Source organism: Micropterus dolomieu, linkage group LG07 (genome assembly GCF_021292245.1).
Source record: "Micropterus dolomieu isolate WLL.071019.BEF.003 ecotype Adirondacks linkage group LG07, ASM2129224v1, whole genome shotgun sequence".
NCBI lineage: Eukaryota > Metazoa > Chordata > Actinopteri > Centrarchiformes > Centrarchidae > Micropterus > Micropterus dolomieu.
In genome coordinates, this window is record NC_060156.1 from 12,184,853 (window position 1) to 12,210,140 (window position 25,288).

The 25,288-nt window shown below is 40.8% G+C and overlaps 4 protein-coding genes across 5 annotated transcripts in view; 1 reads left to right on the forward strand and 3 right to left on the reverse strand.

The window, feature by feature from the left end:
- The first annotated feature begins 671 nt into the window (after window positions 1–671).
- Window positions 672–7,744, forward strand: LOC123974207 (polypeptide N-acetylgalactosaminyltransferase 5). The gene is made up of 10 exons (XM_046054746.1): window positions 672–2,331; window positions 2,424–2,590; window positions 3,296–3,415; window positions 4,314–4,449; window positions 4,565–4,684; window positions 4,764–4,881; window positions 5,561–5,881; window positions 6,215–6,295; window positions 6,587–6,739; window positions 6,890–7,744. The coding sequence occupies exons 1-10, from the start codon at window positions 1,217–1,219 to the stop codon at window positions 7,028–7,030; spliced, it is 2,472 nt and encodes an 823-aa protein (XP_045910702.1). The 5' UTR covers window positions 672–1,216; the 3' UTR covers window positions 7,031–7,744.
- Window positions 7,745–8,358: 614 nt separating this feature from the next.
- Window positions 8,359–9,436, reverse strand: LOC123974079 (ermin-like). The gene is made up of 2 exons (XM_046054516.1): window positions 8,860–9,436; window positions 8,359–8,768 (listed from the first exon to the last, which is right to left on the reverse strand). The coding sequence occupies exons 1-2, from the start codon at window positions 9,434–9,436 to the stop codon at window positions 8,359–8,361; spliced, it is 987 nt and encodes a 328-aa protein (XP_045910472.1).
- A 1,652-nt stretch (window positions 9,437–11,088) lies between these two features.
- LOC123973773 (cytohesin 1 interacting protein) lies at window positions 11,089–14,922 on the reverse strand. Its single transcript, XM_046054069.1, has 8 exons — window positions 14,662–14,922; window positions 14,247–14,296; window positions 14,005–14,059; window positions 13,735–13,837; window positions 13,415–13,508; window positions 13,231–13,297; window positions 12,869–12,935; window positions 11,089–12,643 (listed from the first exon to the last, which is right to left on the reverse strand). The coding sequence occupies exons 1-8, from the start codon at window positions 14,815–14,817 to the stop codon at window positions 12,168–12,170; spliced, it is 1,068 nt and encodes a 355-aa protein (XP_045910025.1). The 5' UTR covers window positions 14,818–14,922; the 3' UTR covers window positions 11,089–12,167.
- A 1,862-nt stretch (window positions 14,923–16,784) lies between these two features.
- Window positions 16,785–25,288, reverse strand: part of LOC123973584 (activin receptor type-1C) — an 18,513-nt gene continuing 10,009 nt past the window's right edge. For both annotated transcript variants that reach the window (XM_046053751.1, XM_046053752.1), the window contains exons 3-9: window positions 24,537–24,779; window positions 24,145–24,375; window positions 23,879–24,046; window positions 23,251–23,407; window positions 22,520–22,644; window positions 22,162–22,292; window positions 16,785–19,640 (exon numbers count right to left, since the gene is read on the reverse strand). In XM_046053751.1, the coding sequence (XP_045909707.1) occupies window positions 19,515–19,640; window positions 22,162–22,292; window positions 22,520–22,644; window positions 23,251–23,407; window positions 23,879–24,046; window positions 24,145–24,375; window positions 24,537–24,779 (1,181 nt within the window). In that variant the 3' untranslated portion in view covers window positions 16,785–19,514. The remainder of the gene's footprint in view (window positions 19,641–22,161; window positions 22,293–22,519; window positions 22,645–23,250; window positions 23,408–23,878; window positions 24,047–24,144; window positions 24,376–24,536; window positions 24,780–25,288) is intronic.

Consider the following 25,288-nt stretch of genomic DNA (forward strand, 5'->3'; position numbering starts at 1 on the left):
GGCTATGACATTTTGTGGTGAACCAGTTGGACACATATCAGTCATACAGCATTCAGTTAAACATATATCTTGCCGTTTCAAGACTACTGGCAGGCCGATGTTGGCTACACTTTCCGCCAACGTAAGCGTCAAGATGTATAACTCCAGAGAATCGCTTCCTGTTAAGACCTACAAAGTAAAGTTCTCATTAAATAGCTTTGTTTTGACACTTTACTTTTGGGCGTAGGCTACTGTGCTCTCAGACTTTTGGTAACCGGGACATTTTATATCTCCCTTTTTAAATAAATTGCAAGAGTCACTTAGTCTGTGGTGATAAGCTGCCTCTTAATGTTGCTTAAATGTTGTTTATTTTTTAAACACCTTAAAAATATCCAAATAAAGTCTGATCAAACCAACTGTCTGTAGGGTTAAACTATTTCTTATGTAACCATAGGAATCCTGTACCAGAGTTTTACTTCATATTTAAATTTCTTCTAGCACATTTTTTCCTATGTTGTTTATTCTTGAGTTTGACAAGCAGCAGTTCACAACATTCATCTAGCTTCAGAACAGCTTTACGTAATAGACGTCGTCGTGAAGCTGGTTAACAGTTGAAAAACCTGAACACTTGCATTTTAGATTAGTCATCCCATCTGCCCTCTTTAAAAACTGCATGCTTTATTTTGAAGGTTTAACGCCAGACTTCCTTTGCCGCTCTAGCCTGCCGGTCGCTCCAGTGTGTAGGCCGAGACTTTTCCTGTCTGTCTGTCCAATCAGAGTTTACGGACAAGGTGGTAGTTGGTTGCTACGTCCTTCGTGTGTCACTCAAAGTTGTGTCGTGGAGACTCAGCGAAGAAACCGACAACTTTAGCCCAGTTTCTTTGACTGACGAAGAAGTTGGTGATTTTTTTTGCCATACAAACTAAATGTCTCCCGGCGGCTGGAGATGAGCGGTGCGATGCGGTGTGGAAAATAACATTACATTGTAGCTTTGTGCTGCGATATGGCTGTCAGACCCTGCTGTATATCTGACTGACAACACAGTATACAGCTGCTGCTCAGTGTAGTATTGCTAGCATGCCACGCAGGCAGCTAACTTCTCCAAAGAAAACAAAAGTTTGCCTACCACTCAGATGTGCCCCATACAGTAAGTTATGATACTTTGACATTTTCTGTATTTTCACGTGGAATTCCTCCCTTTCTCTTTTTTTTTTTTTTTTTTTTTTAAAACCTGAGGATGATGAAGATTAGGAGGTACCTGAGGGGGAGTGGGAGGGTACTCGCGTTTGTGTTCATTGCCTCTGTCATTTGGCTGCTATTTGACATGGCTGCACTTCGTTTGTCAATAAACGACGTGAACAGTCAGCTGCTTAAGGAGAAAGTGATAAGAGAAAGGGAGATTTTCAAGCAGCAGTCCAGGGTGACACAGCTGATGAAAAGGGGGTTTAAAAACCCTGTTCAGAGGGTAGACTTGGCTGTTACACGTGCTGGGAAAGGACCACCCAGTTCAGGAATCAAACTAGCCGATGTGTACAGACAGGGAGGCAAAAAACAGGACCAAAAGACAAACTCTTTTCATCACCAAGGAGGTAATCTTCTCAAGAATGGCCCCACTAAATTTGTTGTTTCTGAACATAAAGGAGGAGCCGCCGAACAAAAGGTCACACCAAAGCAGGGTATTTCTGCAAAGAAAAAAGCTGTAAACTTGGATCAGAATGGGACAGAATTAGAGAAAAGTAGAGTAATCAATGTCACTAATAAAGTGGTGTTACCTGGTGTAGGGTCCAATATAACCCGAGTGCCGCCTGGTGTTCAGGAAAACAAACGTGCTCCACTACTGATCTCAAAGAATGGACCCATTAAAACTGGAGACGGTGTGCAAAACACACTGGACAAAAGTGATTCAAAGCCAAACAAAAAGGTCAAGAAAGAAGTGAGCCAGCTTCAGCCTGAGGAGACACACCCTGTTACAACATCTAAACCGCCCAACAAGGATGTAAAAAGAAAGGAGGTAAATATTAAAAAAGAGGACAAACACGTTGGGACGATGGCCAAGAGTGATCTGACTGCAGCGAAGAAAACCCCGAAACCCACAATCAAGCTCATAGCAGGGGAGCACGGGAAGGATAACGCCACTGCTGTCAGAAAACCAGGTGTCCACAAAGTGCTTTCTCTGGATATGACTCACGCTCCCAGGGATCCCAACGCGGTGGGCCAGTTTGGCCAGGCGGCACTCGTTGCCAGTAACGAGGATGCAGAGGTGAGGAAGAGATGGGACGAAGGGCATTTCAATGTCTACCTGAGTGACCAGATCCCAGTGGACCGTGCCATCCCCGACACCAGGCCTGAGATGTGAGTCTTCTGCTTTCACATATTACCTCTCAAAATGCTGTGATTGCCAAGCTAAATGCCTCCTTTTCTTTTTTCTGATTTTCTTGTTCCAGGTGTGCACAGAATGTGGTCCATGATGATCTGCCTTCCACCAGCGTGATTTTCTGTTTCGTGGACGAAGTGTGGTCCACGCTGCTCCGCTCTGTACACAGTGTGCTTAACAGATCGCCGCCACACCTCCTCAAAGAGATCATTCTGGTGGATGATTTCAGCACCAAAGGTAACTGTGTCATGAATGCGTCACTGGTCACCTTGAATTCGTCTCCACGTGGTGACAAAGTAATAAATACCCTAAAATAATATCATGATATTTCAGGTTATTTCTGCGACAATGATAGATGCGACAATAAGCTTTGTTCTATTGCCCACTTTTGTTGTTGCAGTTTTCTTACACTTCTTACATATTACCATGGTTTGTTGTATCATCTGATCTTTGTAACCAAACCACTTCCACACTACTGAGATGTGCCCCTTTTTGGCGCTGTATGGCGAGTACATTGGGCAGTGTCATTTGAGCTCTCACCCTGCAGAGCAAAGAAGTGGTTCAGGTCGTCAGGGATTGCACCGTCATGGCTGATTTTTCCAGTTAGTAGCAAACAACTGAAAATTTTAGGAGCACCACTTAAATCGACATGCAACTTCCTGGGTGCCTTTGCAAAATTCCACAAAGGGGCCACCCTAGCTGACCTGTGAGCCGTGTAAACCATCTGCTATTGTCACGCCATGACACCACAGTGCTCCCGCTACAATCATCCGTGGACATTACTGCTGGGTGGACTGCAAGCTAGCACATCAACCATCCGTTGTTGTTATACGCTGACATCAGACTTGGAGAGGAGAGAACAACAAGTTTACCTGATTGCTTTTCCCACTATTCACACTCATGGTGGGAGTTGTAAAATTTTGTAATGTTTTGTTCTGGCAGAAAATCTGAAAGGGCAGCTGGATGCTTACATGTCCCAGTTTCCCAAAGTGCGAATCATTCGTCTGAAGGAGCGGCAGGGCCTGATCAGGGCCAGGCTGGCTGGAGCTGCTGTAGCCAAAGGTACCCACTGCTATGACTAATACTTTTTGTATTAAAATATCTTCAGTGTGTGGTTTATATATTAATAGCTCGGGCTTTTATCTGCTTTGATCACTGAAGTCACCCTGCCTTTATTTAGGACCTACGTCTATGTGGGACAGGTCTTTACTTCCTTCTTGCTCTGCAAAGAAAACGTGTGTCCTTGTCTTTAAGGGGAGAGATACATTTAAATGCTGATACTATATTTATGTGACATATCCTTAGTATTACTCAAACTGCAGCAGAGTTTTCCAGTTCTGTGTGAGTTGTGCAAGATGTCAACTCTTCTGTAATTTGAGATGTGGGTTGTCTTTGGCTGTACAAACTTATAACTATATGGACTCAGTTCAAAAAGACTTTTATGGGCCATGTTTCTTCACTTCTCGTACTTGCAAATGAAATTGTCTGAAACTGGAAATGAGCTTTCTTAATTATTAGGAAGTAATTATTAATTAAAGCTTTTTAAAAGATTGTTAAATGGAAGCCTGGGGGGGAAATCCAGTGGTCTTGAAATAATGTGATGACATTTTCAGGTGAACATCTATTTGCTGTGCACGCTGAACACATAAACAGTGTAATCTTCACTCTCTGGTTTAGTAAATATTGACAAAATCGACATAGGCAAGTGCATTTTAAATAGATCAAGTTCAGCAAGTCTGTGACCTAGTCTCTCTATCTTTTGCAAATCCAAACTGATTATGTGTGTGTGGTGCAACTACAATCACCCTGAAACATGAGAGCAGCAACATTGAAACCTGCACCTGCTCTCTTATTTGCATACTTATTTTTTTGTTTGTTTGTTAACAAGGGTTGCACTGTTAGAATGTAAAACTGGGTATTTGTTTAACTGCAGCAGGATGTTTGCGTTCCTCTAACATAGGTGAGGTTCTTACCTTCCTCGATTCCCACGTTGAATGTAACGTGGGCTGGCTGGAGCCGCTGTTGGAGAGAGTCTATCTGGACCGCAAGAAGGTGCCATGTCCAGTTATCGAAGTTGTCAGTGATAAGGACATGAGGTGACTCAACACTGCCATATTTGAGTAACGGACATGTGATGTGATTTTTTTCTACAGTGATATTGAACGTCAGGAAATGTCCTTTTAACATTCTGCTCTGGTTCTTTCTCCTCAGTTATATGCTGGTTGACAACTTCCAAAGGGGTATTTTCAAATGGCCTTTGGTGTTTGGCTGGAGCGCATTACCAGACGAGTACATTAAGAAGAATAACATGACTGTTGCAGATCCCATCAGGTAGCTTAAGAGTCAGTTTTCCTCATCATATTTTATTATCCTTTCTGCTGCAATTTTATTTATTCAATGTATCTTACAGATGTCCAGTTATGGCTGGAGGCCTTTTCTCCATAGACAAAAAATACTTCTATGAGCTCGGCGCCTATGATCCAGGCCTGGATGTGTGGGGAGGGGAGAACATGGAGATCTCATTTAAGGTATGTCACTCATCTAACGTAGACAAGTGTTTGGGAGTTCCCCAGTGTTGAAGAAATATTGTGAGCCAGGTTCAGTTGTGAAGAAGTTTCGTAGACTGATGAAGACAAAACATAGCTGGTTTATTGAGCCCGGCTGAGGAGATGCAGTGCCAGTGTACAATATGTGAACACACCATATCTCAAGGATAACATCTTTTGGTCCCTTTTATGTTTCTGTCTTCCCCCTAGTGCCTGTAGGTTTTCCCTCTTAGTTCATCTTTAACTGGCCTTAACCTAGCACAACATATCTATGTGATTATTCTCCAATGCTACGTCATATTGGAATCTATTACCACCCATGAGTTGTACTCTAATCTGTGGAGCCAGTGAGTTCTTGTAAAAATTCTTGTAAGCCTCCACCTTGTGAGATTCCCGAAGAACACCGATACATGCTAGCCTGACACCCGAGCTACTGTCTCTACTTTATCACTCAAACTGTTGTCTCCCTAACAAGGACAGTTACATGAGAGATAAAATAGAGGTGGAAGGTCCGTGAACACTTGTGGGGTCAGCTAATGACTCTAAGCCAGACATGTCTTACCTTTCCCTGTTACATCAATGAAGACACCTAAGAATATTCTTTAACACCCAGAACTTCTCTCACATGACTCCTTATCCTTACGTGTTGCCATTTGGACAGATCTGGATGTGCGGCGGAGAGATCGAGATTATTCCCTGCTCTCGAGTGGGACACATCTTCCGAGGACAAAATCCTTACAAATTCCCAAAGGACAGGCAGAAGACAGTGGAGCGTAACCTGGCGAGGGTGGCAGAGGTCTGGCTGGACGAGTACAAGGACCTTTTCTACGGCCACGGCTACCACCACCTGCTGGGGAAAGACATCGGCAACCTCACCGAGCAGATTGAGCTGAGAAAGAGGCTCAATTGCAAAAGCTTCAAGTGGTACCTGGACAACGTGTATCCAGATATGGATGCTCACTTAGTCAAAGCTGAGGGCCTGGTATGTAGATGAATAAGCTTTGTTTACATTTTGTAAAAATGTAAACATCAAGAAACAACAAGCTTGTTATGTTTTCCCTCCATGAAGCTATTGTTATCTCTGCTGAGAACTCCTTAACAATGTCAACCCAAACAGAGACACTGATTGTGCTCCTTTGGTACAAAGAATAGCTGTCCATTATGTGCATGTGACAGCTTTCTGTGAGGATTCATTGAAGGAAATGAAAACAGCAACATGACCTATTTTTATGCGCAACTCTAAATAAGTAAACAAATGTTTTTGTGCTGTTTTTCCACTTCTGTAAGATTTTAATTATCCAATTTTTCCTCGTAGGTCTTTAATCGTGGCTTAAGAAAATGCCTCTCTCTGCAAAAAGGCTCTCTGTTGTTTGAGATATGTGATCTCACCAAGCAGGTAGGTGTCTTAACAGATTAAAAGATTTTCTGAGAAAAATATGCACATATTGTACAGTTTTGGCCTCTTGAGTGTGGTAATTATGGTGGGGGCAAAACAAAAATATCCAGGAACAGACCTAGATCAGGACAACTGGATCAGTCCAAGACAGGACCCAAGCCAAAATAAATGTGGTCTTTTTGGATTTCTAAATGTGGTGAACCATCTGTCAAAATCTTTCAGTTTTCATGGAGCATAATTATATTCTTGTCACTCTTCTCTCTCTCTCCCTCTCTCTTTCTCTCTATTCAGAGTCAGCACTTTAATTACACCTGGATGAGGCACGTTCGCCAGCAGGATTTGTGTGTCGCTCCCCAGGGCAAGGGCAACAGCATTTCTTTACAATCATGTGACGGCACGAAGCCTGAACTCCGCTGGTTCCACAAATCCTCCAACTCCGCTCTGGTAGGTTGACTCTGGGTGTGCTGTTTTCTCTGTTTACTATAATTTGTTTTTCTGTCCTTTCTCAACTCTGTCATTTTAGAAATTCTTAATCTCTGTGAAACATATTTCAAACAACAGGTTAATCATGTGTCCTGTTTTGTCTTTGTGAAGGCGGATCACCTCATAGCTGAGGTTGTTTCCCACCACATGTGCCTGGAGGCGGGGCCTCAGGGTGACACTCTTCACCTCAACCCATGTGAACCCAGAAACGCCTTCCAAAAGTGGCAGTTTACACACTACCACACTCAGTGATGAGACTGAAACGAGTTTCATGTGTCGAACATGCACTACAGAGACCTTCAGTGGCCTCACACTTCGGTGCTTCCGGTGGTCCAGCCTCAACACACGACTGTCCAGAGGAGATGGAAAGCACTTTGGTGGCAGTAGTATGTGTAGTAAAGTGGAGGGTGTGGGGATGTGCAATGTTTCTAATATTCTTATTATATCAGCATGGACTGACCTTAAGTTTAAACACTAGTGCCTGAGGAAAGGGAGCATCCGCTCTCTTTTTATAAAGATTTGAACTGGAGTTTGTTCATTTGGAGAAAAAAAAGACTAAAGGGCTTCAAGTGAGTGTCTATGGAAGAACGCGCCATCTGTCCTTGAGCACAACTTATCATTTCACTGCCAAAGATAAACAGTGCCTCATAGATATGAGATGTTAGAAGTGTTTTTGTTGTTGTTGTTGTGTGCTTGCTCTGATGGGAATTAATTAAATTGCATGTAATGTAGAATTTATTAATTTGTACAAAAAAAATCTCCCATGTTTTTGGTAAGACATCTTTTTTAGATGTGACATACTTTATGTTTTGTTAGGCACATTGGGCGAAGCAGCTGCCTCTTTGAAAGCTGCGTTTTTTAGGTGTTGGTTTTGTTGTGAAAATATGTCCCTTTTGTATGAATTTCTTCATCACTAGAGGGAAGTGTTGGTTCAAAACACCCAATAAACCTGTGATGTGATTTTAAGATTTTGTGACCTGTTATCAAACCCTTTAACCACATATGGGTGGAAATGCATTTTCTTAAAGTAAAAATCAAATGATGAAGATAGATACTTAATAGTTGTATCTCTTTATTCTTTTAATCTTATCCATCAGCCATTAGGAAATGTAAGTACATGTTTAGTTAATCACTTGAAAGTACCTACCCTAATAGTTTTGCCACTCAAGTGTCTCACTCCATAGGTTAAGATACTGAAGCTCTAATACCAAACAACATCTAGTAGTAGTATAAAGCCCCAAGCTTCTTATTTATTTTATCTGCTGATCAAATACCTGTCTCACATAACAAGATGTTTCCATCGTAAAATCATCAAATAAATAAAGTATCTCTTACCGTCATTAGGCATTGCTCTCCTTTCTGATACTGCACAACAGATATAAATAGTACATTTAGAAAGATTTGTGTGACCTTGATAGTTAACATCAGAGATTTTCAATATGATATACAAGTACATTTTAGAGCAAATAAATGTACGCTGTGTACCATATTTTGTCAGTCTCATTTAATGCTCATTTATTTGTTAGGTGTCATGTCCAGCTGTTTTTATTTTCCTTAAGGGGGCATTGAACCCATCTTCTCTACAAATTCATTAGCATGTACTCAAACTCCTCTATCTTCTGGCGGGTGTTGCCTCTGCGGATCTTGCGGTAGGACACGGTGCTGTATTTGGAGGAAGTGAGGTGGTCGTAGGATTTCTGGTGGCCGTCGCCGTGACCAGATTTTTCTGGCAGAGGCAGAGTGGAGTAGCCTGTGCCGGGGTTTTGATCAAACCCCACAGCGATGTGAAGGTGGCGCTCCTGCTCTGGCTCCTGCTCCATCTGAAGCTGCCTGTCACGTGATACCTGGAGGTCGGCACAAGAAATCTGCTCTGGGACTTCTGCCTCACTGTGCAGCCTTGTGTTACTCTCCTCATTAGTTACATCAAAGGATTCAAGGATTAATGTCTGTGCATCTAGCACCGCTTCTTCCTCCTCAACTGGTGGATTGGCTGAAAAGAAAATGAAGAAGGCAAAAGTCTGTTTTGCATTCTGTAAACAAAATCTTCCCTTTCAAACACAATAATGGTAAATTTCTCTTACTTTTTTCTGCTGATATATTTTGCTCAGGCTGTGTTTGCATGTCTGCCATTGTGCAGTTTAGTTGCATAGATTCTCCGCAGGTGCTCACTGACTTCTCTGGAGTTAGATTAGACGGTGCTACTGGATTTGCAGGATTGGACTGATCCATAGGTTCAGTTTTCGGCATCTGGAGCTCTTGGCGGTCCTCTTCTTCAGTCACAACGACATGCCGAGTCACTTCCTTTGCCATCTCTGACTTTTCTCTGTCAGTAATGGATTCTTCTCCCGGATCGTCCCCCCTCTGTGGGATTGGTTCATCAGCCGCCACGCTGTTGACGAGATGCTCCCACACACTGGCACCAAAATCACAAGATGTGTTTGCTTTTATGTCCTGATGAGCTTGGTCCTCATCACTGTAGAACACGGAGTCATCTCCCTCCTCCATTGACCATCCATCTCTTTCTTCAGGTTCCTCCATGGACTGGAGTGCCTGAAGAGTTATCCCTCCAATGATCTCCAGTACCTGGGATGCTAGTGCATCATCTTCTGCTGTGAGCCTCGAGGCCTTTGGAGGCTTTGTGCTCGTCTCCGTCTCCATCAGTCTGTTTTTTTGTTCCCCTGGGATAATGAAAATTGTTAAGCTCCAATCTCACAGATTGTTTGTTGAGTCAAAATTCAAGCAACCTCAGACTTTGCATTCTCATATCGTCTGCTCCAGCGGTCCAAGTGTGCTCCCGAAATACTTGTTCCTATTCTACATTGTCAAAGAGCGAAGAAAGAATCCACACTGCATTTCACTCTCAGTCTTTGCAGACGGCCTCTAAACTCTCTAGTGCGAGTACCATGTAATTCTGTGTACGTGTCGAATCACCAAAGAACAGGGGTTTTGTTGTGGCCCCAACAAAGACTCTTTGTGACTCTGGCATCTGCATGTAAAGTGATTGTCCACATTCTTTAATAATCTCTGCTGGGTGACCACCTTCGTTCTGGATTAACATTCCCCTATAGGCTTTCTTTACAGTATTTCACCGCCTGAACCAGCCATGTTTTTGCACATGTGCTGAAGCTCAGCCGTGTTATGTCTCGGTGCGCATATATAAATACCTTTTACATCTCAAGTAAGGTACCTGAAATGCTGATATAGCATTTTGAAAATGAACAATATGTTCAACATATAACATCAGCACTGAGGCTCTGTAGGCAGTGGTGAAAAGAACTAAGTTCATTTACTCAAGTAGTTAAGTGCAATTTTCATGTACTTCAACTCAGGTATGTCAATTAAATGCTACTTCATACTTCTAGTTCCTTACATTTCAGAGAGAAACATTGTATTTTTTACTCTTCTACATTTATCTGACAGCTTTTGTTACTTTTTACATTTCAGATTTTACATAAAAATATATGATAAGCCTTTAAAATACAACTCACTGTTAGATTAAACTTTTGGCTTGTGACTTCTTGTAAAAAAAAAAAAACTAGCTGTGGCTCCCTGTTATGTTTCAGATGTCTGTGAGTTGTTTCAGTTCCACCAAAAACACATTTCTCACATGGTTTCATTTAAATAACTGTCTGAGGTATCAAGAGGTAAAACTCTCCAGTACAGTATTTCACAAAAAAAGCAAAGGCAGAGAAAGGTAAAGACTACAGATTTGTGGCACAGATTTTTGTTTCTTCTCCCATTAATCATGTCAAAACCCCTTAGATTTATTTTGTGACCCTTTGGAGGGGCCCGACCACTAGGTTGGGAACCGCTGAACTAAACAACTAACTAGATATAAAGTAGTTAAATCTAGCTCCACCTCAAACAGCTACACCAGTAAAAGGCTGCTTCCACACTGATGCATCAGTAATGACAATCTAATACTGTCAAATATAATGTCAGTTACAGGTAACAATGTACTGCAGAACTAATACTTTTGATACTTAAAGCACCTGATAATACTTTTACCTTTGTAGGATTTTGAATGCAGAACACATTGAAATATTTGATTTTCTGCTTCATAGTGATTTAAATGATGTTGTTGCTTAAAGTGTTTGATGTTTGTTGTAAGCAAGCAAGTGCAGGAAAAGACGGTTTAATTTATGAGATGATTCCCCACTGTAGGTCTCCCTTGTGCTCTTACTCTCTCTCTCTTTCTCTTTAGCACAGCAGGAAACCAAAGAAGTGAGACTCATTACAGGAAATGTGTGGGTTTTTTATTTTCAAGTTTTACAGCTTCATTTTTATTATTTCTCACTACTAATATTTGTTTCTGTTTACGAGTAAATTGTGTGTAATATCTGCATCATCACAGCAATCTTCAATGTATCTATGAAAATTCTCAGTCATCCAGGTCATAGTTATCCAACGAAGGTTAAAATCAAGGGCAACTGGACTTGGTTGAAGATACCACTCACTCTTTAAGTCACACCTTTCCTACTGAAATTGAAAATTTAGAATGAGGGTGCATTGTTATCTGCTAATTGGAGGAAAACACTGGTGGGTTTGTAAGGCTTCAGAAGTTTATTATTTAAAAAAAGTTTTATGCATACATATAATCTGGATTTGAGACCCAAAAAAGCATGACATTCTCTAAAATAGATGGATTTTCTTGCCACTACAATAAAACATACACTTTTCAATACATTCAGAATGTACCATGAACAGTTTCAGTGTTCAAGCAAGTTGTGTACAGCCTGAAAATAATTTTGGAAATGAAATAGTTAAGTAGTACCTCTCGTACCCACATCCTGTTTTGAGCTGAGCAGCCATCTATACAATGTAGCGCTTTGGTTTTGATTTTCAGCACCTGAATGTGAGAGAAGTACCATTTAAATGTTTATCTGACTTGAAAAGTGAATGGTTCTCATATTCATTTAGATCACAGTAGTCTCATTTTAAAATTTAAGGTGCTACATGAATACAGCTACTGCAGTTCAGACTGATATGATTAATGCTGATCACACTGTGGCAAGGGAACAAACAGTTCTTCATTCAAGCTAGTAGGATACATAATCTTATCTAATGTACATTGCAATCTTGTATGCATACATTCATTCAAACACTTGTTCAAACAGAGAATATTTTACATTTTCATAATGCTTTTGTGCCACCATAAGTCTAAGCCAAACAGTGAGCAACGCTCACCTTAAAGTCTCAGGACTCTCTTGAGTAAACTTTGACATTAACAAATGCCAAGTGCCACAATGTCTGTCATCTCTGTGCTCCCTTAAAAGCAAATGTTTAGCATTATTTTTTAAAGGGTTAACCCAGCCTTTCAAGTCTGGGGAAACACATTACAGTGTCTTCTGTAAATCTGCAACTTGTTCAGAGCATGAGAAACATGTCACTAAGTGTTTGTTCCTGTCTCCTCCTCTTCAACTGATCGCTGGAGTCCAGGAATTAACTTGAAGATGTGTTTGCGAACACTGGCTCTCCTGCTTTTACGGGGCAGGGTACCAAACAAGGAGGAGATCCTTGTTTCCTCCCAGGAAGGAGAGAGGGAGCTGCTGCTGCCAGCCAAACTGGAGCTGCTGGAGCGGCTGAGTGATTGATGATGGTGGCTGGAAGTCGATGAAAACCTGCTGGAGCTGTCCTGTGAAGGAAAATCTCTGGAGAAGAAGCAGCCGTCGTCTGTGGTGCTGGCTGCACTGCAGGGCCTGGGAGAGTTCAGATCCCCAAACACACTGGCCTGGTCACTGTCGTCTGTCATCACGCTCCTGTAGCTACTGTCACTAGAAAACCGCCGGCCACAGCGGCCTTTTGGGGAGCCCAGAATTGATGAACAGTCCATTGAGAGGTGGATGCTGCTGTTGTTCAAGCTGCCTGAAAACACAACAAAGTCCATGTTAGTGAAAGTTGCAGCTGACGAGAAGTTTGCAACAGGATGTTCGTCAGCAACTTCTCACTTAATTTCTCTGGGGAACTCCTCCGTCTAATTTATCTCGAAGTTTATACTTCAATTCACATCAGAAACGGTGTCGCTAGAAAGACGGCAATGGCCGTGTGAAAGGAAGTGCTGTGGTCTAACAGCTGAGAAAAGCCTCTCACCTCGCATTAGGCGTTTTTCCTGTAATGTAAGTGCTTGCAGCTCCATCAATTTCTCGCGTAGTGATTGCTGTATGGGCAAAAAAAACACAACAGTTTGACTTTCTGTGAAATTCTTAACTGTAAATACAGAATATCAGTATGATAACACACAGTTTTTCTGCAGTGTCGGTTTAGTTGTTAAAGGTATAGGCTGTTTCACACAGTGGAGCATAAGTAGGTCAACCCGTAATTAGGTGGGTCATTTCTCACTGTCGTTATTACCAAGTGGGTTTGTTTGTTTTCGTGACAGTTGATTGAATGCTGCTTAATACAACCACAGAGCTGCAGTAACAACAAACATGGGCAGGGCCAAAGAGACACACCTTAAGCAGGTTCATCTTCTTCTCCAGCTCTATCTGCTTCACCACATTACCACACACAGTCTCCATCCTGCAACCACATAATAACACATAATTACACACACTTTACTCTTACTTAATTTCTGTGCACTGGATTCATCGTTGTGCCAGCATGACAGTCTAGGAAGCGTTTATTTTTGTCACTCACTTTAGACTGTTGGTTGATTCTCTTATCAGATCAAGTATGTGCTGATGAGATGATCCTTCAATGCTGACCCCGTTGATAGTGATGATAATATCTCCTACAGTAAATGAGGATGCAAAAAAGAAGAACAGGAGATCAATTAAGGGAAGATTACTTGGCTTTGCACTGTATTTGTGTGTGTGTGAGGGGGGGGGGGGGAAGGTAGCATTTAACAAGTGTGGCAAGTGATATATCTGTTGTTCTGTCTACACCAGAAAGGTACTATAATGTCTGGTGGTTTTGTATGCCTATAAAAGCCTGTATAGAGGATGTGGGTCATTCACCTGCTGTCAGCCCAGCACACTCAGCAGCGCTGTCCTCCTGCACCTTGCGCACAAACGTGCACATCTCCACTGCAGAGCTGTCCTTCAGCTGCAGGCCATAGGTCTGCAACAAAAGACAATTTTGTCACAAAAGCTGCCAAAGCAATTCTTTTCCACAGAAATATCTTCTTAAACACAGAGTGGGCATTACACTAGAATAAGAAATTGCATAGCTTGACAATGATACATATGTACTTCATCTTAATGATTATAAAATGTGATAATGCTTACCTGAATTTCAAAACCAAATGTTTCATTGTCTTGCTTTTCCAGTACAATCGTGGTCCTGTGCAAAAGAGAAATGCAAAAAAAAGAACAACAAAGTATTTTGAGAACTGCTCTTCAAATCTCTTTCAGGAAAACAATCAATTGCAAAAATAAAAAATGCAATATGTAGTATTTAATATGCAGTGAGACAAAAGGTGAAACCTTCTACTGTACGAAAAATTGCACATCAGATTTGATGTATTTACCTTTGTGGGTCAGAGTAATCAACCAGTGAGTTGGAGAGGCTTTGTTTGTGCTGTAAAAGGAGAAATGCAGAGTTCCTCTTTAAAACAATATAATAAATTAAGCTTTAAACCTTTCAGGAAACTAGAGAAGTTGTTCAATTTGAGAACACGTTGATCCCATAGTGTTGCATAACTCAAAAGATTAAAATTGATAAAAGGCTTTTGGCCAGTTGCAATGGGCTGCTGGATTAGTTTTTCCTCACACAGTTGGTGCATCTCATTAACAAACAATACTGAATACTGAAACAAATATATAAGAACTATCTCAGATCTAATTTAATGTCAGTGTTTAATTATATTTGTATTTAAATAACAGAAGTGTGAGTGTTTATGCTTTATACCCCAGCTAAATTTTACATTTATTAACTTGTCTCACCTTGTGTGCTCTGGGCAGAGAGCCTGTGTTCTGCCGGTGTCGATCATTGTTTCCCCTCAGTGAACGCCGGTACCACAGCGAACTTTTCTTCCTTGAAGTATTATCCAGAATGTAGTTCTCTTGGCTGCTCTGGCGTTGAAGTCCATTGAAATTCATGGTGGATTTTATGGTAGCGTAGTCCTCAAAGCACCATCATGTCCTGCTGCAGCAGTTCTTCAGTGACTGTGTGGCCCTGCCCTGCTGTGCAACCAAGAGCAAAATGTGTCAAAGCGGAAATCCATCTCACGTGATGGCTGTGGTGGACCTGCATCTGCAGATCACAGCCACGCATACCTACTTTCCTGTTCACCTTATTTAACTCTTTTTTTCTTCTTCTTCTTCTTCTTTCTCTTTCCTGAGAAAGTCTGGTCTGCTCTTTTAAAACGCAAAGAGCGTTTAAACCTTTTTCTTATTATGTCCCTTTCCCTTTTTGCAGTCTTAGCAATTCGATTTATGGTCTGTCAGAAACCAGCAATGCATGAGAAACTGCCACCTCACGCCTCCACCAGCACCTGCCTCCAGCCTCTCTCACTCTCAGTTTCTCAATGGGCTAAGCCTCAGCCTAAGCCTGAGTCCTGTGTTCTGCCAAGCAGGGAGACTTGTCTCATGAGGACAGACAAAAGGTTGATTTAGCTTGGGGCCAGTGTCACGCTCCCCAAACAGACAGCATGGGTCATCGGGCCGAAGGCATCAGGCATGGTAGGTTCAAAAGGGAAATCACACGCACAGGCCGGCAGTCAGGGAGACAATGGCTGATTGGAGCCAAAACCTTCTCCCGCTACCACACCCATGCCTTCAAAAGATACACTGTTTGTTTTGTTGCAGGAAAAGAATATCATCTTTCCCCATGCACAAAAGCTGCATTTCTTTGGTGAGAAGAAAATCAGACAAAAGGGTCAGTTCATGTTCAGTCCTCTATACATGAACCCACTTGAAATACTCCTTAACTAGCAGATTGGCTCACAGCAATCCCCTCTGCCCCACTAACCCTCAGCAGAGCCGTTGGCCAACCGACCACGGGACTGTCTGGAACACATTTTTATAAGTACAGAAAAGGATACATTTTGTTGTCTTCATTGACGACATGGAAAAGCACTGGATGCACAATCATCAACGCTTCTGTAATATGTGAGAAATTAGCCGAAACAGAATGCACATCTCTGCTTGAGTTTTAAAGGAGAGGTTCACATTTTTTGTTTGTCTTCAAACAATACTCACATACCTATATGTAAACTGAAAGTTAGTTATTGGTGATCAGTCCTCCTGTCCACACTGGCTGTGTGTTTTGTGTTAAAATGCAGCTGAAGCTAACATGAGGCTTAGGGTTAATCAAATCAAGTGGTTATCTTGCAAACTTACAGTCTTTTCTATGCACAATTCCCTCTTCCTGTTTTCTCAAACTTGTATCCTTAATGAGCTGTTTCATAACCGTTTCAATATATATATGGGCATGTGGGTGTTGTTTAAAGGACATCTTGTGAGTAGTTGACATAACAAATAAAAAAAAACAAATATTCAGATTTTTTGGCAAATGGATCCTTTGCTTGGTGTTATCATTGTTATCAGTGTTATGGAGAAATTTTCAGATATACCCCATGAACCTCCTGTAAGTGACACTGTGTGATCTTCCTCGTCTGAGGTGACAGGCAGCGCAGTAAAAAAAATCCGTTAAAGCAACTCGCAGCACATTCTTAAGGCGTTGACTCATCTGCGTAGTGCTGATGGTCTCAGTGTTACATTTGTATTTCCTCTGTCTAACGGCCACATCCACATCATAAACAGTGTACACTGATAGAACAGTAGAGCAGAAAGCAGAGATGAGTCACATCAGTTAAGGTAAAGTGTGATAGGGAAAATAAAAATGACCTGATTCAAATAAGTTGCTCCGGGAAATTCTATCCTACATGCAGCAATGTGCAAAGCTATGCACAGTCAGTGCTTTCAAAATCACAATGGCAGTGTGAGAAACAAAAACCTCTCCAAAACCATGAAAACATGAAAAACCATTTATTGACACTGATATCATTTATATCTATACAGAATAAATAGTGCAAGAGATAAGATACAATGCAATGGCATGAAATCTGAGCAACAACACAAAACTGTTTCACATGAATCGAAAATATGAATCTAAATAACTGGATGGTTTATGATGATTTTATGAAAGCAGTATCACATTTGTCAATAATATCTAGCGATTTCATTTACAATATATAAAAAAAGACACCAGTCAGAAATTGCACATGGTGATCACTCCTCTTTGGAATGACTGATAAGTCTTTATATGCTTAGCTATCAGTTCTTCTCTGTATCATCTGTCTGATTCTTGGAGAAGCAGATATGACACAACAGACAAAAAATAAGCTTGGCTCAGCGTAGATCCAATGTCGGATTAAAAAAAATTATACCACAAGTATTTGCAATAGACACATGCAGAGCCAGACGTGTTTTTAATATTTCCTATCTGTGTTCTGCAACACATACAATTCCTTGATTGAAGTCAACAAATCATTTCACAGAAAGAAAAAAATGAAGACCTTCACATGAACTCATATGCCAAGACAGCAGCAGCTATTGTACAGCTGATGCTACATCATCCAATAATCGTGAAACCTTCATAACAGGAGAACACTTTTATGTGTCAACGCTGATACTAAGCAGCTACATAGAAGTGTGTAACTCGCACTACCAACTAAAACATGAACATTGACTGAGGATGTAGAGCTCAACAAGAATTAAAAGCCATGATGGATGGGAAACATGGAAAGGTTGTTTTTTTTCCACAGCACCAGTTTCACAAACATTACAATGATTAATCAGATTCACATCCGTAAATACAGGATCACTTCACATGATATGAAACACACATAGGCACGCCTGCACATATGTGAGGGCATACAAGCACACATGATGTTCAGATTTGCCTGTGTGATTATATGTGCACCCATCACCCAACTGTGCTCTCCAAGTGAAATGTCTTAAATTGATTTACTACAGTTACCAGTGACAATGTACACAATCAACACGCTATACTTTACTTCATCCTTTTTGTGTGTTCTGTGTTTTCTCATTTTCTTCTTTGTTTTTCATTGTATATTGTTGTTTTATCAAGACCTTTTAGGCAATCCGTTCAGAAGCATTTTTGTTATATTTGTTGAAATTCTCTTTACATCCAAACAGCCATCAATAAATCAAAAGCTTTGACACAAACACGAATAAAATCCGGTATCTGTGGCTGTCGCAGGACTGTAAGCACGGCAAATCATTTCATTCAATTGCAAAGTTCCAGTGTGAATAAATATATACAGAAATATAAAACATAACTTTTCACATTCATGGATGAGCTCTTGTTTGTGTGAACAAACTAGCACTCACTCTGTCAAGAGCGCAGCTCTTTTTTTTAACAACTGAAAGCTTTAAATGTGCAAAATTGATAGCAGGAGTTTATAGCTGTACTCTTTACATAAAGGACAAGACAAACAAGTCTATAGCCACTGATCCCATGAGGCTGTTTAAATATGGAAAGGGCACTTTGTAATTCTTACCACTAGTCAGTCTAAATATTTAAAGTTTGGCCGGAGAGCAATGCAAGACGAACGATCCAGTTTTTAAATAATTCAACACGGTTTACTGTGATGAATTCAGGATAGCCCAAGACATAACTTAACTCTTAGTCTTTTCAGCCTCAGTTGTACTTAGTTATATTCATACAAAAAAGCTTTCAAAGTGTGATGCGTATTTTTTTCACTCTTTGTATATTGACTTGTTTATGTTTGATTTATTTATTATAAATCACTATGTGATGTGTAATTTATTTTTCCCTTAATTGTCTTGTTCTGTGTTTTATATACTCTTTGTTGTACACCATTCTGTGTGAAACTGATTTTTGTTCAACTTGTCTATGTTTTGCATTGATTGCGTTAAAACACGTTGTTACCTAAAAGTGCTATACAAATAAAGTTATTATTATTATTGTAATTATTATTATTGTTAAAGTCAGGGGATCATCAGAATTATTAGGGTTCATCATCTGGGGACCATGAATGCCTGTGCTAAATGTCAATGTTATCCATTCAGTACTTGTCGAGGTTTTTGTAATAGACCGACTGTAATTGTAGCCCATGGAGCTACAGTGATCAATGGTCAGAACTGAATCACACTATAAGCCCACTCGGACATATTTCACTAGAGGATCCACTTGGAAATGCACAGTTGTAGTCCCGTGAAGTGTATAGAAATCTTTCCACTGAGCTTTCAACAAGCCATTTATCTACAATAGTATTGTTGTAACGATACAAAAGCTCTTTAAAGTTTAGATCCTTAGGGATAGTCTGTACATGTGTTGTTTAAAACCAGTCAGAACTACTTAGGGTGTCTTATCTAGTATCCTTTGTGATTGTCAGTTAGCACACTACCTACCCAGCAATGCTCTGTTTGTTACAAGATATGGCACAAAAACATCACAATGTGCAACTTCAAGCTTTGGGCACTTAAATGGCTGAGGTAGCAGAATATAAACATGATACATATTCTTATTTCATATGGCTCTTTCTACCAACAGTTCAGCTGTTTGGTTCAAATTGGTTTATTAGGTGTCTATGTGCAAAGCACCCACAGACACCCCCTACAATACTTTGGCACCACAAACAACCTGAATCTGCTCTCTGAGGGTGAAGAGGGTGGTTGTGTCCTGAAGAGGGCAGCCTCAGGCAGTTAGAGCAAACAGTTTCTCCCTGTTTGCGTCCACCAACTCTCACTCCATTGTGCTGCACCAGTGCCAGCACCAGCGCTGATCTGCAGGGCAACAAATCTAACTAATCTTTGACATCCTTGATGACAGAAAGCTGAGACACAGTTTTCTTGACCCGCAGAGCAGTGAGTCGAGCAGCAGGGTTGGCGTACCAGCACTCTCTCATCAATTTGCCCATCACACGCAGAACCTGGTGGATCAACAAGGAGAAAGAGATTTGACATCTTTTTTCCCCAAGCTTACCTAAGCGTTTAAGGCAATTTCGAGTTTCACACAACTTGGGTCTAATTTTTGGAGTTTTATCTTTTCTTTGATAATAACATTGGACTTACCCAATTATTGCCTGAGATCTGGGAACACAACAACAATGCAGTGTAACAAAGTACTCAGAGGGGCAAGAAACATGAGCAATCAGACAATCAAATGTTGTTTGAAAGAGAAAAAGAAGGCGAACTGTAAAATTATTACCCAGATTTCCTGGTTCATCATTAATCAACCTTACTTAAGGGTTCAGTATGCTTCAGATGAACTACTTTTGTACAAACTGTCATCCAAACACGTCTAAAGGAGAAAGTAGTTATACCTGTTGACTGGCTAAAACAATTAAGAGCAACAAGATGTGATAATCATTCAAATGGGTATAACCGTTATGAGTTGTAGTTTCTTCCCTGTGAGTTTGAGTTTTTGCCATTGTTTCGTACGTCTATTTGCATGTTTCTCTCGTTCCTTGTCCTTAGTAGTTTATGTCTCGTCTTTTATCTTAGCTCTTGGTCCTGTGTTTTAGTTCTTTGTCTTTGTTCCCAGTCCTGTGCCTTGGTTATGTTTTAGTATTTACTTCTTGTTCCTCGTCTGCATTATTTTAGTTTAGTCTGCTCTGTATTCTGTGTCTTAGCTCCTCGTTCTGTGTCTCGGTTTATGTCTTAGTGTTTTGGGTTCTGTCCTGTGTCCAGTATCAGTTATATAGTCTGTTGTGTTTTGGGGTTCACTCATGTCCGTCTCTGTCTGTCACTCATGTCTGTCTTCTTGATGCCTTAGTTTACTTCGCTTCGGTCTGTGTTCCTTGTTGGTGTTAGTTCAGTGGGGATGTGTCTGCTTGTGTCTTGATTCATTTATATTTATTCCTCTGATCTGTTATGTGTTCAGTAACCTGTGTCATGTCTATTCCCTCCAGTATCCCTCTGCCTGACTGTCTCTCTGTTCTCCCCTCTGCTCTCTCTCTGCCTGCCTCGTTAGCCTCATGTCTGTCACCTGTGTTGCTCCCGCCCTGCTCGTTATCCCTGGTATATATGTGTGGTCTTTCTGTTTAGTCCTTGTCCGGTTATTGTTCGTGTTACTTTTTGTATGTGGATTCCCCAGTGTCTTGGTGCGTGTTGTCCTGTGTAGCCTGCTCTGCTCATCGCTCTCGTCTTGTCACCCGGTTTCTATGGTTTTTGGTTTCTTTTGGATTCCTTGTTTTTGGACTTATCAGCCACTCCGCCTATAAGTGTGCTCGCCTTTGTTTATTAAACTTTTTGAACTATACCTGCTCCGCTCAACGTGTCCTGCATTTGGGTCCTCCAACCCGCCATACCACCACTTACCGTAACAATAACGGCATATCATTTATTACTTAAGGGTTCTGTATGCTTCAAATTAACTAGTTTGTACGTGTCATCGGAACACGTCTAAAGGTAAAACTGGCTATACCTGTTGACTGGCTACACAATTAAAAGAGCAACAAGATGTGATAATCATTCAAATGGGTATAACGGGATATCATTTTGGACTGTCTCTCCTCAAAGGCATTAATGGTGTTGCACTCAAAAATCTTTGCATGAAAAATGGAAAAAAGAGGGCTTAAGAGAGAAGTGCAAATCTTTCCTGCTTTTTCACCTTCATGCACCGGGCCAACTGCCTCGTGAAGTGGTCGTGATTGTCCAATTGTTGGTTCTGGAAACACACCCTCTCCTAACCACTTGAGGTTCAACCATCCGACAAGCACTTGTTTTGTAACATACCGAGGCCTTTAAAGTAGTCACGCTGTAGATCATTCTGCAATGTTTGGTGCTTTTGTTTGATTATACCTCCAAATAAAGTGGTTTAGATAATCTGGTAAATCTCTACTACCACTACCACTCATGTTTCTTGCCCCGCTGTAGTTGATGTCACCGTGTTCCAAGAACAGATGGGAATCATTGCCAAAACTAAAACATTGGTGGAATTTACAAATCAATGCTGATTCAAATGTTTTGTTTAGTTTACTTCATTTCTAACATCAGTAGTAAGTTCAGCCTGTTTTGTTCAGTTCAACAAAAACTACAGCGATTAAATAACCTTAAAAGCTCAGTGACCACTGACTTCAACACAGTTACTGCATCATAACTGTTTCTTTGGCTTTTGCAGCCTTTCAGTAAGCTTTTATCCGAGAAGTAACATACTGAACAACTGACCTTTCAGTCACCAGCGCTCCAATGGTAAAAGCAATTAATTCAGTCAGTGAAAAAGTTGATGCAGGGATAGTCAGTTCAGTTTGTGGATTAAAAATTTGTTCATACATGCACTTAACATCGCTACTGCAAAAAATAATGCCTGTGCTGTAACAAACCAGATGTATCCTCTAAGCATATGCCTTGTTAAATCTGTTTTTGTTTTTTGTCTCCTGTTTCATGCACACACTAGTGATCACTGACAACTAACTTACATGACGATACAGCAGATAAATAATGTCTCACCTCACAGCTCTGCCACTGGTTGGGAATGTTGGGTCTGAGTTTCTGCTCACACACCACCTTCCTCATGTCCTCAATGGTCGGATCAGAAGGCACCAGGTCATAATAAGGCAGCTGGAAATCTTCATTAAGTCCTGTGAAAATGACAAAGATGCTGATTTATTTTCATCATACCTAATGACACACAGGACTGAGTAACAGGCATATAAACCACCTAAAATTAGCGTGCAGGGGTATAATTACAGTTACATCAGTGGTGTCATCAGCAGTGTCACAGTGCTGTTGTGCTGCTGATTAAATTCTTTCTATAAATATCGATAAATAAGTGGGAGTGTATATGTGCATGTGTCATTTAATGTACCCCTAACAGAGCATCTTCGGGCCAGTTCCCAAAACACCAGGCCTAGTGAGTAGATATCTGCCCGCTTGAATGACTCAAAGCTGTTCATATTGATTGTCTCATCCAGGATTTCAGGGGCCATGTACCTGCAGAGGACAAAATGTTTAAGGCCAAATGAAATAAAAAAATAACTTCTTGGAATATTTTCTTAACCAATTTGTGAGTGGGATGGTTGCAATGTCATGATCTCTGGATTGAAAAGCATAAATATGGAGCAACTACAGAAAAAACAAGCACAGTTCCCTCTGCATGTAAAGACTTTCATCCATTATGATAACAAACGTGTTATCTTTAAAATCTAAACTGACAGCACTCACTAGTGATTTATGGCTTTAGTGTGACAAAGACATTGGTCTAAGGATATTTTACTGTTTGAATCTTGTAAGTCCTGATAATATCACTAGAAGTCGCCAAAGTCAAAATATTTTAAATCCTACACAAAGAGAATTGAATTTTGGTCTGTATAGATAAATACGTGTGTTCATATATCACTTTACCAGAACTCTCACTCCACGTTGTGAGCCAATAAAAAGTATTGCCCAAAAAATGAAAAACACGTTGCATTCAGAGAAACTCTGATATGTAAACTCTATAGAAAGGCTAGCTCAAATAAATTGGATTGAAGGTTTCAAGTTTCAAGAAGGTTTTGATGTTTGTGTTTATTGTGTGTTGCGTTATGACGTAAATCTAACCTCTTGGTTCCCACTTTGTGGTTGGATGGTATGTCAATGGTGTTGTTGCTGGAGTCGTGTTTCACAGCCAAGCCCAAATCTGCAATGACTGCTGTGCCGTTCTTCTTCACCAGGACATTCTTAGACTTTAGGTCTCTGTGGGCAATGGCAGGTTTCCCTAGAACCAAGAAGGCCACATATAAGGTTTTAGGCCAAAAATGGAGTGAAAAAAACATCTGCACCAATGTTTTGTAGTATTTTGGCATATATAACATCATCGAATCAAATTTTCACAGCCATCAATGAAACTTAATGTTAATGAAATAACACAGTTGAATTGTAACATTCAACTAAATTTCATTATCAGCTAATTATTTCAGTCTTAATAATTCATCGAGCAAAATACCAAACATTAAATGATAATCAAATCAATCAAAAAAGTTAAAATGAACTTTAGTTGCAGCATTAAATCAAATTTATCAATTGACAAACTGTTTTGAGGGTACACAGGATGAGCAATACTAAGATAATCTAGGGAATCTCTTAGTATATGGTGGGTTTACTGCACACATGCCATAATTCTTTAATCCTCCAATATCAAGTCAGTGTCCAAGAATTAATTTTCTTCATTCACTTAATACAGCCTTACCCTGTGTTCCAATGATTTCCATGTGGAGATGCGCCAGGCCACTGGCTATGGACAAAGCAAGGACGATCATGCCTTCCACAGAGAGTGTGTACCTGTTCAGGTAGTCATACAGGGAGCCATGCTCATGGTACTCTGACACCAACCAGAGCTGGGTCCACGAGCCATTATCTGCAGCACACAGCAAATAATACAGTCACGTGGCACATTTATCACACAACTGTGACGTGAACTTGATTAGCTTTGGTCAGTGTATCTGAATCCCACACCTTTGTTGTCAGCAGCAATGAAGCCCAAGATGTTCTCATGTCTGAGCATGATTGTCTGATAAATCTCTGCTTCACGAAACCACGACCTCTCGTCCCTGGAGGAAAAGATCTTCACCGCCACATCCTCTCCTCGCCACTTTCCCCGCCACACCTCCCCATATCGACCCTTCCCAATGGTCTCCTGCAGCACTATGGTCCGAGCTATAGTCCGCTGGACCAGCAGTGGCAGACCTGCAAGACATAAAACAATTATTTCTACCAAGAAGACCATTCTAAAATCATTCTATTTTACCTGTTTCACATTTATTATGGTCTTGTTGAGTTTAACCCAGGATGTATCAAATAGTATGGGTCATCATATCGTTTAAGCCAGCTGGCGGCATTTCTCTTACCTGATCCAGAGCCCGAGGTGCTCATGTCATAGATCAGATCTTTGAGACATTTGTCAGGTGACATGAGCATTTGGTCATCTAGAGGCTCCTCTGGGTCCTGCTTGTGGGCTCTGCTGTAGGCACAGCGGTGGCCCTGAACAACGAACACACCCAGCAGGATCCCCACACACAACAGGCAGGAGGGCACAAGGATCACCACAGCGAGCTGCAGCCTGCTCCAGCCAGGTTCTTCCGAAGGCCTCTCTGAGTACACACACATACAATAAGACAATGCAGCCAGTATTTTCTTCTTTGTGAAAAATAAACAACCTTGTACCTTGTATATTGTTAAAATATTGCAGTTCCCTGAAATTTAATTCTTAAGACAAAGAATCAGCAGAATGAGGGAATTAAGTTCATCACTGAGCTAAGCTCCCTATGATTGTTGCACCCTCTGGTGGTCGTTGTTGATTCTGGCATTAAGTGTGATTGTGGACTGAAATAATCCTCTCAAGTACACAATATATTAACAGAAGTGCATGACCACTGCTGGCATACACTGATGTACTATATATCAGAAAAACACTTGCCTAACCTTAACACAAGCTCAGCAAAATGAAGTCATCACCCTGTTGACAATCTGAAAATTCAGTGAGGTGGAAATTGTACATTTGGCAGATGTGCTGCCATTTATTAGTTTTCACTGCCCATAAATGCTATTAATCAAATGCAATAAAGAGATACAGAGGCAGAAGCTTTTAGTGCCAAAAAAT